This window comes from Cercospora beticola, chromosome 2 (genome assembly GCF_033473495.1).
Source record: "Cercospora beticola chromosome 2, complete sequence".
Lineage (NCBI taxonomy): Eukaryota > Fungi > Ascomycota > Dothideomycetes > Mycosphaerellales > Mycosphaerellaceae > Cercospora > Cercospora beticola.
The window spans coordinates 591732-611129 of NC_088936.1; the positions used below are offsets into that span (position 1 = coordinate 591732).

Here is a 19398-nt window from a genome sequence, read left to right on the forward strand (position 1 = left end):
AGGATGAGCTGAGATTCTGCATCTGCTGCACAAGACCATCTTCTACGGCGTCTCTGCGAGGGTTATGCCGACGACATCGCCCTGGCTTGATTTGATACCACTGTCGCTCAGTTCCGAACGGCGGCTGGCCTATAACTCGACTCCGGATTGCTGCAAAGACCAGAGTGAATGGTAGTCTTGTCGGCAATATGTTCTGTTCCTTGTACGATGTTACAAGAGACGTGTGCTTAGACTTCGAGGCGGAGATTGGCATTCTTGCCAATTCATATGCTTGGCATCGGCTCAAAGTTCATCCTCCCCTGCACACTTTCCAGGTCGTGTCAGTTTCGCGTGCACTTACATCACCTTTCTAATCGCCCGCAACCAACACGATGTGATGTCGCAGCACCACCAGCTTCACCCTCTCACCACCATATCGCACCAGTCATCTCGCAATAGCAGCGTGCACAGTGCGTTCCGCCGGCGCAGCGAGCAGCACCTCCGCCCCGACGATGCCTTCTACCACTCTCCTCCGAGGAACAACTCCTCGTCCTTGCTCCGCACCGATACCATAACATCGCGCATGTCACAATCGCAATTGCACAGTGGACAGCAGAGATCGAGTCGCGAGAAGCGTCGAGGTAGAAGCTCTTCGCGGAGACGTGCTGCTCTTACGCCGAAACCACCTTCGAACGGGCAATGGAAGAAGCTGTTGTGGGTGAAGCAGTCCTACCCCGACAACTACACGGACGAGGAGACATTCCTGGACCATCTTCAGATGAACCCCAAGCTGAGACCCTACGAATTCTGGCCGCTGGTGGCAGACAGCACGATCATCGTGCAACATGTCTGCTCCGTCCTGATCTTCGTTTGCTGCTTCGCCGCCATTTTCAGCGGCAGAGTCAAACCGGAAAGTGTAGTGGGCTGGGCGACTGGGTGTACTGTCATTGCATGGGGTTTTAGAGACAAGTGGCAGGGCCGGTCAAAGCACAGTGACGAGGATGACGGTGAAGAGGGCAGTGCCGGTGGAATTGACGGGGACGATGAGAAGAGCTCGAGAGGAAGCGAAGAATATAGCGCGGACTATGGAAAGCCGTTCAAGGAGATCTCCGAGATACCCATCACTGCTGCAGTGCCAAGCAGGATTCACTCGAGAAATCCTTCGACGACCTCAATTGCGCTGAACGGTGGCATGTCCAGTTCTGCTTCGCCCAGCTCACCGACTAGCGATGCGCTACCCGCACCGCCGAGCATTCCATCATATATCCCGCCCTATAACAGCAGGAAAACATCGATGCTGTCTCCACGAATGCAAGAACGACTCACAACTGCGAAGTCTGCCATTCTCATCTACTGCTCGCTCCTCGGCCTGTCACCAATTCTCAAATCTCTCACACAGTCTACCTCGAGCGACTCAATCTGGGCACTCTCGTCGTGGCTTCTCATCCTCAATATCTTCACTTTCGATTACGGCGCTGGACCCGAGGCCAAATTTCCTGCGTCGCTCAGCACGAACGCCGCTCTCATGGCTTCCACAGTCCTTGCTTCCCGTCTTCCTAGCACGACTCACGTCTTTTCTCTCACACTCTTCAGCATCGAAGTCTTCGGCCTCTTTCCCGTCTTCCGCCGACATCTCCGTCACCACTCTTGGACGGGCCACGTCTGGCTGACAGTCTTCTTGGTCGTTCTCGCAAGTGGTGGCTTGGGCATGACGATATCTGGAGGAGGCTGGGGCTGGGGTGCGCTGGGTGTCGTGATGGGCACAGTTATCATGGGTCTTGGGATGGGACTGACGAGTTGGTGGCTCATCGGGTTGCAGAGGTATAAGAATGAAATCTATGGACCCTGGGACCCGGCGAGGCCGATATTAGGTGGAAGAAGAGGTTGGTCGTGATCTGTAGAGAGAATCATGATACCCCTGAATTAACGGAATGGAATGCTTGATACTTCATGATTCTACGATCGCCGACTGCAGTGCTGTCGGTCTCGTGCTGCGAGCGAACTGGATCATATCCCGGCGCTTACCCAAATGAAAGCTGCACTCAGTAAAGGGGCCATACAATAGATCACAGGAACGCAATAGTCCCAAAGATGCGCGTCGATGGGCAAAACAATCGCCCTCGACACACTGTTTGCAACAGCGTGCAACACATCTCATGCTTTGCAACCATGGTAGACGAAGAAGACTGTTGCTTGGCTCAGCATCGACCCGCACCGACGACTCACGAGTCGTACCGCTAGACCAAGGACGATCGTTGAATGTTGCGGCTACAAGCCAGTATACATTGGTCGTATCGATCTGGCAGTCTCAAAAAACGAATAATAGGCAACGACGGTCTTGAACGGCAAAGGGTTTGCTTGGAGAATGAGTACTGGGGGCAAAACAATCGTCCTTCGCCTTCCGGCAACACTGACGCATGCACACCAGATCGACTTCTTGGTCTCAAAGTCGGCGTACGCGTACTGGACTTTGCTCTCAGCACCAGGTATACCAGCGACTTACGGAGTCTACCACTCACTAAGGACGACGTTGGAAATTGGTGGTAGTAGCAAATATATGAGAGTTGAGATGGTCGGCAGACTTGAGAGAAAAGGATAACAAAAATTATAGGCTAGGCGATAAAAGGTGTTGCGTGGAATTAAAAAGGGAAAGAGCAAAACAATCATCCGTGGCTTCGTGTGCACCGGGATTTCGACTTCCGTCGGGACTGTTCGCTTGATCCTGTGGGAGCGACGTCTTGAGCAATCGACTCAGCGCCAAATTCTAGGCGATTTGTGAGCTTACCACTGGGCCATGTATGATGGTTGTGGGACCAGATTTGTGTGAGCAAGTGAAGGCTGAGTGAACGTCAGGAGATGATTGAGTCAGCGCAGCACGCGTGATGGTGTGCTACTTCCGCCTTGCAGCTTTGCATGCTAGGTCCTATGTTCCCTGCAATAATCGGCCATTGAAACGAGGGAATATGCTGCGGGATTGGACTATCATCATCGTACACCTAGATGATTCGGATGACAACACGCTCTGCATCGAGTGGCAAGAAGTCGGGAAGTCTTGTAAAGATCCCAACCCTTTGGCAAGTCGCCGCTTTCTCTCTGGACTCCCGCAGTATCAGTCCACTGAGTCTGTAAGACTCATTCCCAATCGCTTCATCTCTGAATATCGGCAGGAGATATATATTATCTTGACAGGTCTCAGGCGTGTCAAATGCCAAGAGACAATCGGGCTCGCTGTACTCTGGGTTGGATTGGGTCATGTTTTGATCATGAATCTCTCCAAGTCTTTGAGTGTGTAGCGGGAAAAGAGCTTTGAGATCCTCGTGTCTTAGTCGATAAATCCGTGTTCGATCTTCATTCTCGATCAAGGGGTTGGGGTACCTGGAAGTCCGCCGACTAGGACCGCTGTGAGCATTCGAAAGAGCATCGAAGGTGAGAACGCCGTGTTCAAGCAGGATGATGGGCGCCTCAATGTCGAGCGAGCCGTCTTTGACTTGTCCAAATGGATTGTGGCCATCGATTTTAACTTGAACATCGAGCAAGGCTGCCACTGGCTCCGACGTAGCGCTCGGGTCCTCCCAGTGAATGGGTCCATCGCACGATACCCATGACCAAGAAGGCGCCTGGTATCCAAATGCCTGCATGGCTCCTCTACTTGTCATTGGAGGATGCCAAAGTAAGGTCTCCAAGATGTCCTCACGCCAGTGACCCGCGAAGTAATGGTTCTGGGGTGGGGAGTTCCCATAATGTTTCGCCAAATGTATCGCTGCCAGACCCGAAAGTGCAGGAAGCCGGTCTGTGGATTTTGTTAAACGGCAAGGCGTATAATCTTGCACAATCTGAGTCCAAGATGAAGATCTGCTCCCTCCCCATGACACCATCCAGTCTTCGTTCTCAGCTCGCTCGTGTTTTCTGCAGCTCCAGTACATTTGTTTGCCCCCGAAGAGTACACTCCTGCGGGAGAGGATACGCTGCGAGATCAAGTCAGCAAGACTTCTATTCATATTTCCGCTACGTATCTTGAGATACGCCCTCACCTCCTGGAAAGCCCAGCCGCGCTTCGTTAAAGGTTCTCGCTCGAGTACATCGTCCAGTGACCGACTTCTCGAAGCTTCGTCAAACAGGAATATTGGTTTTCGGCCACCGTCAGTCTGTACTGATCCACAAAAAACGCCCAAGTGGCTGGTTGCACGTCCCTTGAGGAAGCCATCATGGACACTGGTCGATCTCGATGCCATCAACGTTAGATGTGCGTTTTCATAGATGGTACTCATCATCGCGCTCTGTTCTTGCCAGTCCCTGTTTGCATGCTCGTCTTCGCCTTGAAAGATACCTGTGCAAGCACATTTTGTCAGCTATTAAGAAGGCATATAATTAGCGAGTGATGTCGTACATAATGCATCGATCCAGAGGTAGCGTATACCCAACGCACGCGTAAGCTGAATCGCGTCTTGCGTAGTCTGCGGTAGTACATCGACCTTGACTCCACGAAGCAAATCTGAGTACGTGGATTGATTCAGTGTGTACTGGCCCGCAGTTCCCCAACAGTAGCTGAGCGCAACGTATTGCGCAGTGTTCGTGACGTCTTCATCAACTTCTGCAGCCCTGCCCGATGGCCTTTGAAAGACATGATTAGCGCTTTCGATGAGGTGGACTACGTCGCCGGCTTGTGCCATCTCTAACAGCCTGGTCGGCAACTGCAAACTGCTTTTCTCCGAGCAAATGTGACATTCGGTACGGCAGAGCTCAAGCCATTGCTGTATACGATCAGATATTTGGTCGATACCAGGACTGTGCTCAACAAGCCTCTTGAGCGGCTGGGTGTCACTGTATGCCACGTCCTTGAGCGGAACTCAATCGTCAACTAGATGTAAAGGCGGGTCAGACTGGACATCTTATCTCATGGCAATACATACAGTGGCCTGCACTCAAGTTGGCCCATGTCCTTTGTAAATCGTGATCAGTCATTGCAATCACTTGTTTCTTTTCCGGATCGAACACGATGGTCAATGGCGTGTCCAAGAAAAGACTTTGCATCTGCCTGTGTCGAACGAAACAATCTTGGATGAGTTTGCAACAACCACAGTGTAGACTATTGCTGGCCAGTCTCCCAAATGTTGTCTTCACGTATCCTTCTGGCGAAGCTAAGAAATCCGCTGCATAAGGGTTGGATCGGGTCATGCGATTAGTGTTGAACAGTCGGCCAATGTCCAGGGCCTGACAGTCTGCACATAGTGCAGCGTCGAGCTGTCTAACAGTCTCGTCATCGAAGTTGCTTGCTAGAAGTGGCTGCTTATTGTACGTGATTGCAGCAGAAATGGCTGACCGGCTTGTGAGAGCTGCAGATTGGGCAGCAGGATCAGACAAGTCAGACTGATTGCCCTGTTTCGATTTTGACGACTCGTTGCGATGGTGCAGCCTGTCTTTGATTCGTGACCTCAGCTGGGCAATGTTGAAAGGTGGCATAGCGATGCGCCTGCGTGTGGTCAAGACGATGATGGGCTGAGCCGAGCGATCGAAGTGGATGTGACGATTGTGGCTTCCAGCTTGCCAAGTTAGGCGCATCTGCTGCATCCACCTTCTGGCGCTTCACTTGCATACGATCGTACATCATTGCGTGTCTCCACGAAAATATTCAAGTCGCCTAGGTGCATGCAGTCAAAGCGCACCGCTCTTTCTTCCCGTCTGATACTCTTCTGCGAGAAGTCGCCGCCGTTCGGCTCATGCTTTGTCCTGGATCCCAAATGGTAGATGCCCATGAATGTCATGGTTTCACGGGAGATATAGTGACTGAAATGTTGATTAAGGAACGTACTACGGAGGTACGAGAATCTACGCAAGGTACGAGAGTAAATGCCAAGAACAGATGACTGCCTGAGGCACCACTGTTCGTCAAGTCATTTTCGCCACAATCTCGATCGACCACTTCAAGAGTCTTGCTCTCCTCCAGTACCATCATCCGCAACGAAATCATACTTCGCCCTCGGACTCTGCGCAATGAAGAACACGAACTCCTCCTTTTCACTCTTGTTCACAACACGATGGACGTCTTCTGGCCCCACGGCCAAGAAACTTCCCGGCTTCATCTCAAAATCCTGCTTTACGCCATCTTTGGTCCTCGTTTCGATTACTGCTTCGCCAGAAAGCGGCATGAAGTAGTCCCAGACGTGCGAGTGTTTGTGGATGGGAACTTCGCCGCCGTTGGGAGCGAGTCTGATGACGGTGAATTTCACTTCTCCGGAAGAGTGGATCAAGGTAGGATGCCAGCCACCTGGCTTTGAGGAGACACGAGGGACTGAGAGGAGGGAGGGCACGAAGTCTGGTTTGGTCGCGTTGGTGATGGGTCGCGACCGCTGGTGAAGAAGAGTCGTGGCAAGTGACAATGTGTTCCTGTCGGCATTGCGGGTCGTTCGACTGAGCATCAGAGCCGTAGCTCTGACCCAAAGTCCCCTTGAAAGCTGCTGCATGGTAAAGCCAATCGACAGATGCCAACTAGGTACCCGGTCCCGATCTTGCGCTACGCAGAAGTCGGTTTTCCACGGGACCAATTGATGAGAAACTTTGCACGCACTGATTACTCTGTGTGAATGCTATATTCTTGAGAGAAGAATGTGAGTCAAGGCTACACGATGCACCAGTAGCTCAACCCATCGATCAATGTCGGTCAGCTTGAACATAAGCTTTTGTTCCTGGAGCTGAACCTGGACCCTCGATGGCAAAAGTTGGGCACACCTGCGTCGATCGTGTCTTGTCCAGTCGCAACGACATCTCCCACGTTGAAGAATTTCAACCATACATCTCTAGCTGTTCCGAAGCCATGCCCGAGTGGATCAACCCAACCAAATTCCTCAATCGGCCGCCACGAGGGGAACTACCACTTGAGATTGAACTTCATTCCGCCAACTCCCAACTCTCCTCCCCTCTCTTCAGCAAGCTTTCCGGCGAATTGCGTTCCCTCATCTATTCTTTCGTCTTCCCACCTCAGACAGTTCATGTACATTTAAAAGCATGTCGCGCCAATGACCGATGGACCAGAGCCCACATTTCCCAACAGGAGTGCTGGCCTCTTGACGGCGACGAAGACCCTACCGCAACACCAGAAACATACGAAGCGCGAAGCTTCATGAAAACCACATCTCACGCTTGCTCGTTCCCGCATGATTGGGAAAGGCAATACGCTCTGAGCAATCACCCAGAAGCGATTCCGCAACAGTATCTCAATAAGAATGGGCGGCCATCTCTGTAAAGAGGACCTTGCCCAGAAGCTATCAGTCCACCTTTTGACCCGCACGGCCTTTGCCCGGTTGGTCCAGAGAAGCAGAAGGATATTGGCGAGTTCAAGTGTGAAAATGTCAGGCTTGAATTGAGCTTATTACACACTTGCCGAAGAATCTACTTGGAGACGTGGTTCCTGCCTTTTGCCAACTTCACGTTCGAGTTCATGTCTCCGTATCCGGGTGTGCCCAAGGACTTTGCGACAGCTATGCTGTTTGAGCATCAAGCCCGGGCGATCGAGAGAATACATCTTCCCAATCTGCAATACTGGTCTGATTATGGTGGCGTTGAGGGAGTGTTTCATCATCTTCCAGGATTGAAGCATTTGCGAGTCACATTTGAGCACGGAGACGGTTTAGAAGGGTGTAGGGAGGATTGGGAGAAGGTGTGCAAGCCCGCGAATTTGCGGAGTGTGGAGGTCGTTGTAGGTAATGATTATAATCCGCCACCAACTACTACAAGGTTAGTGAGAAGAAAGAGAGCGGTGGCAGCAGAGAGGATCCTTCTGGGGGAACAAGCTTGGCAGAGAAGACAACTCGTCGATGCCGGAAAAGAGCAAGGAGACTGTTTTGCACTCGAGCGAAACGTCCTGATTGCACCAAAAGACAGGAGCAAATATTGGACAGTTTGAGGAGTCCATGATGCTTTGCCGGTGATTTCTGGAACATGTTCCCGATTCCTGCATCTCAAGCGAGCTATGGGGTGAGAACCTGTCGCAGTGGCTGAGTGAATATACACTGTCTCATCTGCGACGGACCGACAGTAGCCTGAGACCTATTCACCGTTCACTAGCAGCGGCGATATATCTACTGGCATGCGCAACTAAGTGAGAGCACAACCTAAGATCACGAAAGCGACTTCCTCGATGGTCTGTAATTCGCAGTCGCACTGTCCGCGGGCAGATGCCAATCCGGGCAGGAGGCAGGCAGCTCAGCGCATCGACAGGACTTGGGTGCCGGTAACAGGATTCAGTGGAAGTCTGCAGATTTCAATGTATGTCCCAACCAACACTACACGGCAGAAGCTCGCACAGGCGACGCCGCTTCATCAAACACCAGCCAGCAGCAGAGCAACCAAAATCGAGAAGATGTCGACTTGCCCAGCGAAGAACGAACGCCGCAACTGCACAACGACAACAGTTTCCTCTCGGCGCGCGATACTGCTGCAGAATCTCACAAGCCCAAATCTTCCGAAAGCAACCAGAAAATTCCTGCACAAACCACGAGGGAATTCATCGATCTCACCGGTACGCAAGCCACCACTACCCGCATTACTGAAGATGAATGGAGAAAGAGAATCGGACTGCCTGCAATCAAGAGGACGGAGGTGGACTTGACCAAGGAGAGTGACAAGCATGACCCGTCGAACAAAGCTCGATGAAGATACACTTCTTTTGTTGGCGAGGTGATATGACGGGACATTGGAAGAGCTTTTGAGCTGGAAAGAGATGATGGAGGAAAGGGCACGATGACAACTCTGCGTTCAAGCCGTGGGCGCCTGGCGCAAAACCATTGATTCTTCTCATCGACCTCGGTATTGTACAGTCATCGCAGTTGAATACTGTTCGGAGGAAATCGTAGCTTCTTTCATGAGAGTCATAGAATTTTGAGTCTATCGTTCTGGAGATCGAGAATGGAAGTTATCAATGGGAGGAGGCAGGCAAAGGATTGGAATGAATAAGAAAACACATGTTGCCTGTAGGCGTAAGCAGCATCTCAAACGACCCCAACACAGACCCACTGTTCCTGCCACCTCTAACAAGGTTTCCTCAGAAGTAGGCAGGCATGCCTTCCGATTCGCCCGACATGCATACAGCTCGGGAACATTGCACCTGCCTCAAACAACAACCCAGAAGCAACGACAACATCTCCTCAACTTCAGTGTCATCTCAACTTCGTTCTTGAACACACCACCTCAATCCAACCCAATCCCGCAACCGAACGTACATCAAGCCTCACCATCATGTACCCCGCCTCGCCCCGCACCAACGCTGAAAGCTGGGGTGACGTCTTCGCAGCCAACAAGAATGTCGCCGCCTGGGCATTGAAGCCAAACACCAGACCTCTTACAGTCTCATCAGCTCCATATACCAAGCCGCCGAAGGATCATGTTGTCATCAAAGTCTTTGATGTGGCGATCAACCCTATCGACTGGATTCTGCAAGATGATGACATCTTCAAATTGAAATATCCTACAGTCTTTGGAAGTGATGCTGCGGGAGAAGTTGTGGAAGTCGGAGAGGGAGTTGATGATTTGAGATTGGGTCAGAGGGTGATTGCGTAAGTTCTATCACATCCGGTTGATGAGTTCTCGATGAAGTGGCTACATGTGTTTGCGAGTCAATGCCAACGGACCAGCTCTCTCGCCTCCTATCTACGAAAAGTCCAATCACAAATCCTCTCACTAACATCTGCAAACAACAGCCACTGCGTGCGCTCAGACTCCGCCGACCTCCCCATAGGCTCAACTGGTGCCTTCCAAAAATTCGTCGTCGTCCAACGACAAGCCCTCTGTCCGCTCCCAAGCGACATCTTCTCCTCTGTGGGCGTTGTCCTCCCCCTCGGAATCTCCACCGCATCCGCCGGCCTCTATCAAAAAGATTTCCTCCAATTGCCACTTCCATCAAAAGACCCCAAACCCCTCGACCGCGTCCTCCTCATTTGGGGCGGAAGTTCTTCCGTGGGATGCTGCGCCATTCAGTTGGCTATTGCTTCCGGTGCCACAGTAATTACGACCTGTAGCCCAAAGAACTTCGACTACGTGAAGAAATTGGGTGCCGCAGAAGCGTTCGACTATCGGGCCAAGGATGTCGAGGATCAGGTTGTAAAGTGGTTAGATGGGAAGACGGTTCTGGGAGCTTACCATGCTGTGGGCGCTGATGGAGCTGTACAGGCTTGTGCGAGAATCGTGGATCGGAGTAAGGGAAAGGCGATTGTCGTTTCTGTGAGAGGTATCCCGGATGATGAGAAGATCCCGAAAAGCGTGAGGATGAGGCAGAGTGAGTTTCCTTTTACTTGCTTTTCGGCTCTTCGATCGAGACTAGTACTAACAGTGACTTTCTAGTATCCGCATCGAACATCTTCACGAACGAAGTCGGGCCGTTCATCTGGAAGGAATTATTGCCTGCGGCTCTCAAGTCGAAACAAATAGTTCCTGCTCCCGAGCCACAAATTGTGGGCGAAGAGTTGCGCTCCGTGCAACTCGGCCTTGACACGCAGAAGAAAGGCGTCAGCGCGAAGAAGGTCGTGGTCTCTTACATCTCGTGAGCAGCCTGAAAGGAAGAGGGGAAAAGGACTCAAACGACGTACGAAATAATGACATTAAAATCTCATATCCCTCATCAAAATTTCATCAAGCTCTTTTCTTTTCTTTTTTCGTAACGCATCATCACAGCTTCGGCTCATCAGAAATCTCCCCACTCTCCAACTTCCTCTCAATATCCCTCGTCTTCCCATGCAAGCCCAAAGCATGCGCCAACCCAGCCTCCTGCTTCAGCGTCTCAATCTGCCACCTCCCAAAACTATAATTCACGGGACTCTCTCCACCCTTAAAAACACACAAATCATACACCAAACCTCCCAACAGCGCCCCTGTAATCGTCGCTCCCCAAGGACCCCAAAGCCACCAATGTTGCCTCGCAGCGAAAATGTCAGTTGAGTATCCGACTGTAATCGCCGCCAACCGTGGCCCAAAATCCCGCGCAGGATTGAAACAGCCTCCTGTGCTGAACGCGAGCGCCATTGATACAGTAGTCGACAAAAGCCCAATAATAAAGGCATGCATACCCGCTCCAGGAGGAGAATTATGACTATCACCCAACGCCATAATCGCACAACCGAAAACTGCCGTTCCCAGCATTTCTGTGAAAAAAGCTGTAGAATTCGATATCCAGTCTTTCGGTTGCGTGTAAAAAGCTTTACCCGTGGATTCCGCGATGAGAGCTCCGTCCAGATGCATGATGTCGTCTCTGTAAATCGCAAAAGCTAATATCGCGCCTGTGAAAGCGCCAAGGAGTTGGACGAGGATGTACACAGGGACTCGCCGCGCTGGGAACCCGCGGAAAATGGTGAGCATTATGGTGAGAGCTGGGTTGAGAAAAGCGCCGGAGCCGCCACCGGCGATGTAGATGGCGATCATGACGGCGAAGCCTGTGGTCCAGTAGGTGGATTGCATGTCACCGGTCGCGTTTTCGGATGTTATGATGTTGAGGTTTACGGAGACGGCGAGGAAGATGAAGACGGTTGTGCCGAGCCATTCTGCGAGTGGTCGTTGAAGGTGTAGACGGACGAGGGCCCAGTGGTTGAAGGGACGGTCTTTGGGGTCGAGGTCGGCAGCTATGGCTTCGTTGGCGAGGGTGCCGCGGCGTTGGCCTTTGGAGTCGAAATGAGAGACGGTGCGTTCTTGGATCCAGGGTTGGTAGGATTCAGACTTTTCAATGGACTGGGGATCGTCGTCGTCTTCGTCGGTTGGTTGTTCTTTGATCTTCTCCAGGGTACTCGTTTCGGGATCGACTGTCGAAAGGTCAGCAGGTGCCATCTATTGAACGTCTGCCATACTTACAAGCATCTGGTCTCGGATCGCGAGGATCTCGTTTTCCTTTTTTCGGATTCCGCTTGTGCTCAGCCGACTCACGTCCTTGTTGCTCAGCTGCGGGAACCTGTGGTGCAGCTTCGGCCTCGCCCTTCTCCGGAGCGGGTAAATTTTGCGGCTGTTGACTCTGCTTAGGCTTCTTTGCACCCCATCTCACTTTGTGAGGAAAGGTACCCGCGAGCGAGAAGCTCTCATTTCTTGGCTTTTCGGTCTCCATCCACTAAGACTCGTCCGAACTCATCAGCACATCTCTCAAGATCGAAGCAGCTCTCGCAAAAACCCTTACAGGATTGGCGGAGAAGTAGTCTTCGTCGTAATATGTCCCATGCGGGTCGTGATGCCCTGACTGCTGGGCAGGCGGACCAGCCAGGCTATAATCTACATCGTGACTGACTGTCGTCCCGCCCGTTCTGGTCGATCTCAAAGTTGACGTGCGTCCTTGGGCCGACGGCCGTGAGTGTCGAGTTGACATCACCTGAGCTGGAGGCAAGGGATGAATGAAGTGAGGAATGTACAACTTACTCCTGTGGCTGCCACCGCTATATCAATGGCAGCATGGCCGATGGAGCGACGCGCAGCGCGCCACAGTATGATTGAGGAAAACGGTGGAGTGGCGAAAGGTGATGCTGGGTTATGTCGAACAAGTGGGTCGGTTGAAATGTTTTCGATTGATCCCAGCTACCTCCGTAGACGCTCGAATACTCAGTGCACCGGAGTGAGACATTATTGCTCCGCTTGTGGTCCGTACGCGTGTCGAAGTCATGCTTGCACACTTCGATCGCAGCACGCTATTCCTCGCCATTAATACCAAACGCGGCTTCGTGGATGTGAAATTGTAGATGTACGAGGAGCAGAGTACATCGATCCATCGTGGTCACATCGGGCCGAAGATGGAGTGTGCCGGCATCCCGACAAGTTGCAGATAGCAGAAGGCGCTACAGGGCACCGGCCACTGTTCCTGTCAGCATATCGCGATCTGCAGAGCGTGGATGTAGTCAGCGCTGTGATTGAGAGCACAGGGTGACAGAAGTATGACTGCACATGGCCCACAACGCGCACTACCGGTCCGCTCCGTCCGTAGAGTCGATCGTGGTTCATTGCTTCACGGAATTATAGGTGTCCCAGTTTCTGCCTATTTCCCCGAGGAACACATGATATGACATGAGCGTTCGCATCAATTCCCTCGAGTCATGGCTGGGAACTGGAGAAGCGCATTTGTCACTGACTGAGCTCGGAGAACGAGTACTCAACTCGCTGGGAAAGTCCACATTCGAGACAAGGCGACGCTGCAGCTCTTGTCTTCCCAACCTGTTGCAACGAGCACAGTCGCGCAGTCCGAGAGTCATAGTTCGAATCCGTGACCTTGAAAGTCGGGCCCGTTCTGCTGACAGAAATTTAGTTGCACATGGGCAAGTCAACACGGGCTCGAGCACTGTGCACCTGCCGAGTGCTATGCGAACCCGCAGTCTGCTCCAGCCACGGTTCCCAGCCGTCTGGTGATAACAGTGCGTCGAGACATCGAATGAGAAACCCGCCTCGCGGAATGAATGCTGTCCCATCTCGTGTGCTGTCAAGTGACCATAGTGCGCGACATTCAGTCCAATATCGCGATCGTCGGAGTATCACTCTCTTCACATATCGGCCGTCTTGCGTCGGAAGAGGTTGAAGAAGCCTCCACGCTTCTTCTTGGGTGCCGCAGTGTCCATCTCATTGAAAGGCCAACCATTCTTGGCTGCTTCCTTGTTGAGCCTGGACATCTCATCGAAGTCGACAGGCTCTGCCCACTTGTGGAGGGGGATTTCTCCCAGCTTGGTCGCGTCGGAAGCCTCTGAGTAGAAGGTCGGCGTGGGCTTATTCGCTCTTCGCGGTGGGTTAGCCCTCGCAGCTGATGACAATTCCCATGGCAGTTGACGATGCGTAGGTTCTGCTGATCGAGGGGCGGACGTGAGCAGTGAGGTGGACTGCTTTCTTCGAGGCTCGGGCTGTGCGTGCAATGAGAGCTGAGACCTGGTGTACGTTGCAGGCGGCGGTGGGTGCTTCGGTTCTCGGAGAGCTGGGAGCTGCGTTGCTGAGGCGACTGCCAAATTGGCGGTTGACTGTGCGGCCGTTGATGTCTCGGTACTCCCACCTTTTGTCGCCTTCCTCTTCTTGCGCTCGCCAGATCGCACCATTGCGACTTGTCCCGGCTTCGAAGAATCGGCAATCACAACCCGGGCAAGAACAGGACCCCGCGCTCTTGCTCGCTTCGAAACAGACCTGTGCCTCGCTGGCGATCGAAGGTCCGAGTGACTGACTTGCTGCGGTACGCGAGGCGTCTTCGAACGCATCATTCTGTGGTAGAGCTCCCGTAGTGCGCGACAGGTATCGACCCGAGACGCATCGGACAGGGCCGTCAATGATTGATAGTCCAATGGCGTCTCTTTCTTGTCCCTCGCAAGAAAGGCGTTGATGACGGTGACGAGGCCGGTGTTGAGCTTGAGCAAGACCTCAGCGAGAGCCGTGTTCGCTACAACTGCGGGAGTTGTCAGGATGACAGCACTCGGATGAGGACCGGAGACTTACCATCGCCGTGAGCGAAGTGCTCGCCGACTGCGGAAATGCTGCGCTGATACTCTCGCCCGATGTCCTCAGGCCCTCTCCTCAGGCTTGACACCAGCTGCACCTCATCATCCCGGCCCGTCTTGTCCTGCTTCTTCGTCCGACTCTTCTTGCTCCTGCGCAACTCCCGGAACCTCTTGAACACGTCCAGCCCGCTCGTGAAGGAAGAGATGATGGAGACCACGCAGCTAGACACGCTCGCGTTTGCCATATTGGACTGCTCGGTCAGCCTCTACCTGTTCGCAAGTGAGAAGTGCTTCAGCAGCCGGTGCGGAGAGCAGTATGTTCCCTCTCAAATCGTGACTGCTCGCACATGTGCTACGCGACAGACAAGTAAACAATCTAGGCGTGTTTCAGCGATGCGCTGTCTTCTTCCTGTTGACCTACGGCACCCGAGCAGGCAAGCGAGGCAATGAGGTGCATAGATAAGGCAGACGGCCAGCAGGCCAGCCTTTGCATAGCATGCGAGGATATCAATACGCGAAGCCTCGAACCAGTTCGAACTGCACGAAAGAATGCTCCGAGGCGCCTGGTCAGTCCAGTCAACACTGAGCTGCTGCAGGTCCAGCGAACAGGAACAGAGCCTGCTGCAGCTGTTGTCCTGCTGCCCGAGTCCATTGGATGAGCGGTGCAGCTGTCGCGAACCCCTCCTCCACAAACACAACAGCTCACCAAAGAGGAATGGCGCCAATTTCTGCTGACTAAGATTACGCGCGGGTCAAAAGGTCTTCCCGGAGTCTGGACATGCTCTCCTCTTCTCCGACATGAACAAAGTGAGCGATATCACAGCATCGCCACCAGCGCACTCTCGACGACTGCTAAGTTGCGTCAAAGTCAGTAGACGTTCCAGCGCTCTACATACCACATCGGGCAGGTGAACTGTCGAGCATTGGCACTGATGAGATGCTACATGGCGACTCCAGCGACCACTATGGGTGATGCAAACATGATACAAGAAATATCATAGTAAGCGTCCGATCATCATACTTCGAGCTCTAGCCGGAACTCTTCAGGCACCGCCTACTACTGACAACCAGGTCACTTGGCGGACGCTTGTTGTAGCTGCATGATCACGTCGGCTTGCCGAGATTTGCTGTATGCAGGTCCGACTCAACTCTACAGAACAGATACGCCTCACGACCAAAATACATACAGACAACCTCTCCTGGCAACCTTATACTGGTGCGCCTTTCTCACTTGAGCAGACAACCACAACGGCGACGGACCCTATTATCTACAACGTGTATCCGAGGGTCATGGCTAAAACGGAGGCCTGTCCGACACTGACTCAGCTCCTGCACTTCCCCATGCCGATCACTGTGCTTCGACTCAAGCACCAAAGCAGAATCGCCGACTCGAACTGTGCCGGATCTGCGATGATGTCCAAACTAGACCATCACTGCTGCAAAAGCAGTGCCCAAAAGCGCAACCGCCCACTGAGATGACCCGGGAGGATCATGAAGCACTACGGCTCATATACAGCCACCCGTTCCCTCTAGTACTGCGTCCTGTCGGAGATTTTGCTTCCCACGTTTGCTCTATTGCTCGGTGGTACGCTTGTGCGACACACCAACATGCGGGCTATCTTCGCCTTTCTCGCCTGCCTGGTCTACCCAAGTCTGTTCTCTTCAGTCGCTGCCAGCGAATACAGTCTGAAACCTCGCCACGATGTCAATCTCACAGCCGCCGCTGCGCTTCCGCAATGCGCTTTGGAATGTGGCAGTAGAATCTCCATGGCGTTCAATTGCCCGATCACAGAGCCGTGCTTCTGCGAAACGAGCGGACCTAAGATCGATGCCACGGTAGCATGCCTCAAGGAATCGTGCGATATCCGAGGTTCTTTAGCCTCGCAAAGATTTCAAGCAGAGACATGCGGGTTCCCATACCGCGACAAGTCGTGGAGGATTGCATTGGTCTCTTACATCCTCTACGGCATCGCAATGGTGTTCGTGATTGCGAGATTCATCTCCCGCTTTCCGAGACTTTTAGGAGCTGGCTTTGGTGCCGATGACTGGACAGTTGGGGTATGTGTGGCGCCTATGACAGGCATGACTGTTGTGGCCTACTACGAATACTATTACGGTTCTGGTCGAGATGTTTGGACTGTCCCCGTTGACAATCTAGAACCTTTTGCGCTGGTGAGTCTTTTCCGCCTGTTCATCCAGAAACAAATCTGACTTCGAAAAGTGGTTCTTCGTTGGCCAGCCGCTATACGTAACGGTCACCTACCTCTCGAAACTGTCACTCGTGTTTCTATACCTTCGGATCTGGCGCGAGGAATCTATGAGCTCGTTCCGAATCACTTGCTGGATTGTGGCAACTAGCCTTATCATGTGTACCATTGGATGTGTCCTCGCATGCATATTTCCTTGTCAGCCAATCAGCTATGCATGGCGACAGGTCTTACCAGGAGTTACTGGAAAATGCTCGAATCGCACAGCTGCCGCCTTCGCATTCTCGGGTATCAATATTGCGTACGATGTGATAGTCCTGCTCATCCCTATCCCACGCTTCATCGGGCTCAGCATTCCATTGCATAAGAAGATCGGGTAAGTCCTACCTCTAACCCTCAGTCTAGCCTTTCGTAACTACTGACAAATTTCGCTACAGCGTCTGCTCCTGCTTCCTTGTTGGATTTGCTGTAACAGCTTGCTCAATTATCCGTCTTACACACCTCTTCGCCCTCACCGACTCCCGAAACCCAACATGGGATTTCGCCGAGCCTGGCTTCTGGTCTCTCATCGAAGTCTACACCTGCATGATCTGCTGCTGCACCCCAGCAATGGCCGGTTTCCTCCACCGTCTCTACAAATACGGTTTCGAAGGCCGCTGGGAAAGCTTCAAGAGCTCCATGCTCTCCTCTCGCCGCTCCGACTCACAACTCATGTGGCACCCCGAAACTCACGGCAACGATCCTCAACGAAACTGTCAAGGAGACGACGTCCTCGTCGACGAACGCGGACACGTCGTTCTCGATGAAAACGGACGCGTTATCCGCCGAAGTCGCATCGGCCGTCAAACTCACCAATATTCTTCTAGCGGACGCATTCCCGACGATATGCTGCACGTCGAGAAAGCTCTGCCGAAGAGCAGTCCAGAGAAAGCTCGCTTCGCGAGTCTTGATGGCACGAGCTCGATGGATGAATATGAGAAGATTGATGATCGGGAACGGCCGTTGGAGGGAATTGCGAGAATTCCGAGTGATGCGAATATGATGGAGACGGTGTTGCAGCATCCTGGTGCTGGGCAGCCGATTGTGAGAATGAGTAGTGAAGAGGAAGAACAGGTGCTGTTTGAGGCGAGGAAGAGTCAGATGCCGTAGGGATGTGGACAATGAATGTGTCAGTTATGAGTTTTTCGTTTTGTATGAATGAATTGGACGGGGTGTATGATGCTTGATACCAAATGCTGCAATATGTATCGGGCCGTGTATGAAACATTAATGATATCAAGTGAAGTATCATACTGCGTCGACAAACAATGTGCTATGAGCTATGCAAGTAAAGACAGCAATATTACCTTGTCCCATGCGTTCTATGAGTGTTCATTTGATTGTTGCTTATGCACCTATAGCAACGAACGCCTTGGCTTCTTTGGTCTATACCATAGGTCGTCCGTCGATGGCGGACGCTTGTAGATTTCGTGAGTCTGCTACGTGTGCGGCCGAGGCGTCGTGATGTACTCGCCACAGTGGTAGCAGTTGCCGGAAAGAGCTTCAGGCCATTGTTTTGCCCTTCTATATCCAGTTCTATTACATCCTGTTTCTTCTTGTCTTTTCTTGTTCGTTATACTGCGAGGAGACTCCTAGAACCATTTGCCAATTGTTTTGGCGAACGAGCAGATACCGTGTGGTTTCTTTTTTGGACTACATATCTGAGTCAGCTGTAAGCATTTTGTTGAACAGTTGTCACTTCCAAGAAGTTCCGCGCTCACTTGCCACTGACTATACCTTGAGTTACCGCAGGTAGATAATGTTCCATCGCTGCTGACTTTCGATCTTGTTGCTCGCTCCAAGACAGCCCTGGGATCCTTCAGTCGATCTGGGCCTAAGCAGGTACTATATATGGTCAAGCAAGGCCGCTAATCAACGATCGCCCAGGCACATTGGTTTAAGTAATAAGTCTTCAGTCTGACTGCCGCTGCTTTCATGATCGAGCGATCTGGCTACCACAGGCTCCAATCGGCCTGAATTTGGCTGCTTCCCGGGACGATCGTTGTGCCTGGGCGATTGTTTTGCCCCTTGCACTATTATTTTTTTGCCACTCACTCGCATGATTTTGGCAAGATGCTTCAGCTGGCCCGAAGCCCGGTCGGCATACATATACAACTGAACCACATAATCACACGAACGATCGCCCAGGCACTTCGGTCTATGCAATAAGTCGCCAGGGTAACTGTCGCTTGCTTGCATCGTTGGACAGGATGGGTTGGCACAGGTTGCAATGGGCCTTTGGTGGCGCCATGCTTGAGGACTCCGTTGTGGCTGGGCGATTGTTTTGCCCCATTCACTTTTTTTTGGCCGGCACTCGCTCGTATCATTTTTGCGAGATGCATAGACTGACTTTGGCTATGTCAGCATACATACACAGCTTAACCACACCGTCAAACGAACGATCGCTCAGGCACATTGGTCTATGCAACAAGTCGTCTGCATGGCTGTCGCTTGCAGCGTTTGCTCACGATATTAAGAGGCAGAGGTCACAGTGGGCTCACTGTGAGCCTCTTTGAATGCAGCGCTCCCATCGTGGCTGGACAATTGTTTTGCGCCTTTCACTCGTCTTTTGCCATTATTTCTAGTACTAGTTCTGCAAACGGGATAAGCTCTGTGCTTTCTCTTGCCAGTAAAGATATACAACTGAGCTGCAGCGCAAAATGAACGATCGTCCAGGCACATTGGTCTATGCGATAAGTCGGCAGCTTCGCTGTCGCTTGCATACCATCCGATGCATCGCAACGTCCAAA

The 19398-nt window shown here is 52.3% G+C and overlaps 8 protein-coding genes across 8 annotated transcripts; 4 read left to right on the forward strand and 4 right to left on the reverse strand.

The window, feature by feature from the left end:
* Positions 1-562: 562 nt before the first annotated feature.
* On the forward strand, positions 563-1873 carry RHO25_002387 (uncharacterized protein; the record flags this gene model as incomplete). The annotated part of the gene is made up of 1 exon (XM_023594769.2): positions 563-1873. One exon carries the CDS (start codon positions 563-565, stop codon positions 1871-1873), a length of 1311 nt encoding a protein of 436 aa, XP_023459002.2.
* A 1102-nt stretch (positions 1874-2975) lies between these two features.
* On the reverse strand, positions 2976-4649 carry RHO25_002388 (uncharacterized protein; the record flags this gene model as incomplete). The annotated part of the gene is made up of 2 exons (XM_065602242.1): positions 2976-4306; positions 4367-4649. 2 exons carry the CDS (start codon positions 4647-4649, stop codon positions 2976-2978), a joined length of 1614 nt encoding a protein of 537 aa, XP_065458314.1.
* A 1251-nt stretch (positions 4650-5900) lies between these two features.
* RHO25_002389 (uncharacterized protein) lies at positions 5901-6440 on the reverse strand (the record flags this gene model as incomplete). The annotated part of the gene is made up of 1 exon (XM_023594768.2): positions 5901-6440. One exon carries the CDS (start codon positions 6438-6440, stop codon positions 5901-5903), a length of 540 nt encoding a protein of 179 aa, XP_023459001.1.
* Positions 6441-8113: 1673 nt separating this feature from the next.
* Positions 8114-8628, forward strand: RHO25_002390 (uncharacterized protein; the record flags this gene model as incomplete). The annotated part of the gene is made up of 2 exons (XM_065602243.1): positions 8114-8120; positions 8234-8628. The coding sequence occupies 2 exons, from the start codon at positions 8114-8116 to the stop codon at positions 8626-8628; spliced, it is 402 nt and encodes a 133-aa protein (XP_065458315.1).
* A 582-nt stretch (positions 8629-9210) lies between these two features.
* Positions 9211-10514, forward strand: RHO25_002391 (uncharacterized protein; the record flags this gene model as incomplete). The annotated part of the gene is made up of 3 exons (XM_023594766.2): positions 9211-9527; positions 9672-10246; positions 10312-10514. 3 exons carry the CDS (start codon positions 9211-9213, stop codon positions 10512-10514), a joined length of 1095 nt encoding a protein of 364 aa, XP_023458995.1.
* A 121-nt stretch (positions 10515-10635) lies between these two features.
* Positions 10636-12055, reverse strand: RHO25_002392 (uncharacterized protein; the record flags this gene model as incomplete). The annotated part of the gene is made up of 2 exons (XM_023594765.1): positions 10636-11759; positions 11809-12055. 2 exons carry the CDS (start codon positions 12053-12055, stop codon positions 10636-10638), a joined length of 1371 nt encoding a protein of 456 aa, XP_023458994.1.
* A 1414-nt stretch (positions 12056-13469) lies between these two features.
* On the reverse strand, positions 13470-14647 carry RHO25_002393 (uncharacterized protein; the record flags this gene model as incomplete). The annotated part of the gene is made up of 2 exons (XM_023594764.2): positions 13470-14350; positions 14401-14647. 2 exons carry the CDS (start codon positions 14645-14647, stop codon positions 13470-13472), a joined length of 1128 nt encoding a protein of 375 aa, XP_023458993.1.
* A 1363-nt stretch (positions 14648-16010) lies between these two features.
* RHO25_002394 (uncharacterized protein) lies at positions 16011-17758 on the forward strand (the record flags this gene model as incomplete). Its single annotated transcript, XM_023594763.2, has 3 exons — positions 16011-16574; positions 16624-16985; positions 17047-17758. The coding sequence occupies 3 exons, from the start codon at positions 16011-16013 to the stop codon at positions 17756-17758; spliced, it is 1638 nt and encodes a 545-aa protein (XP_023459000.1).
* Between the last annotated feature and the right edge of the window lie 1640 nt (positions 17759-19398).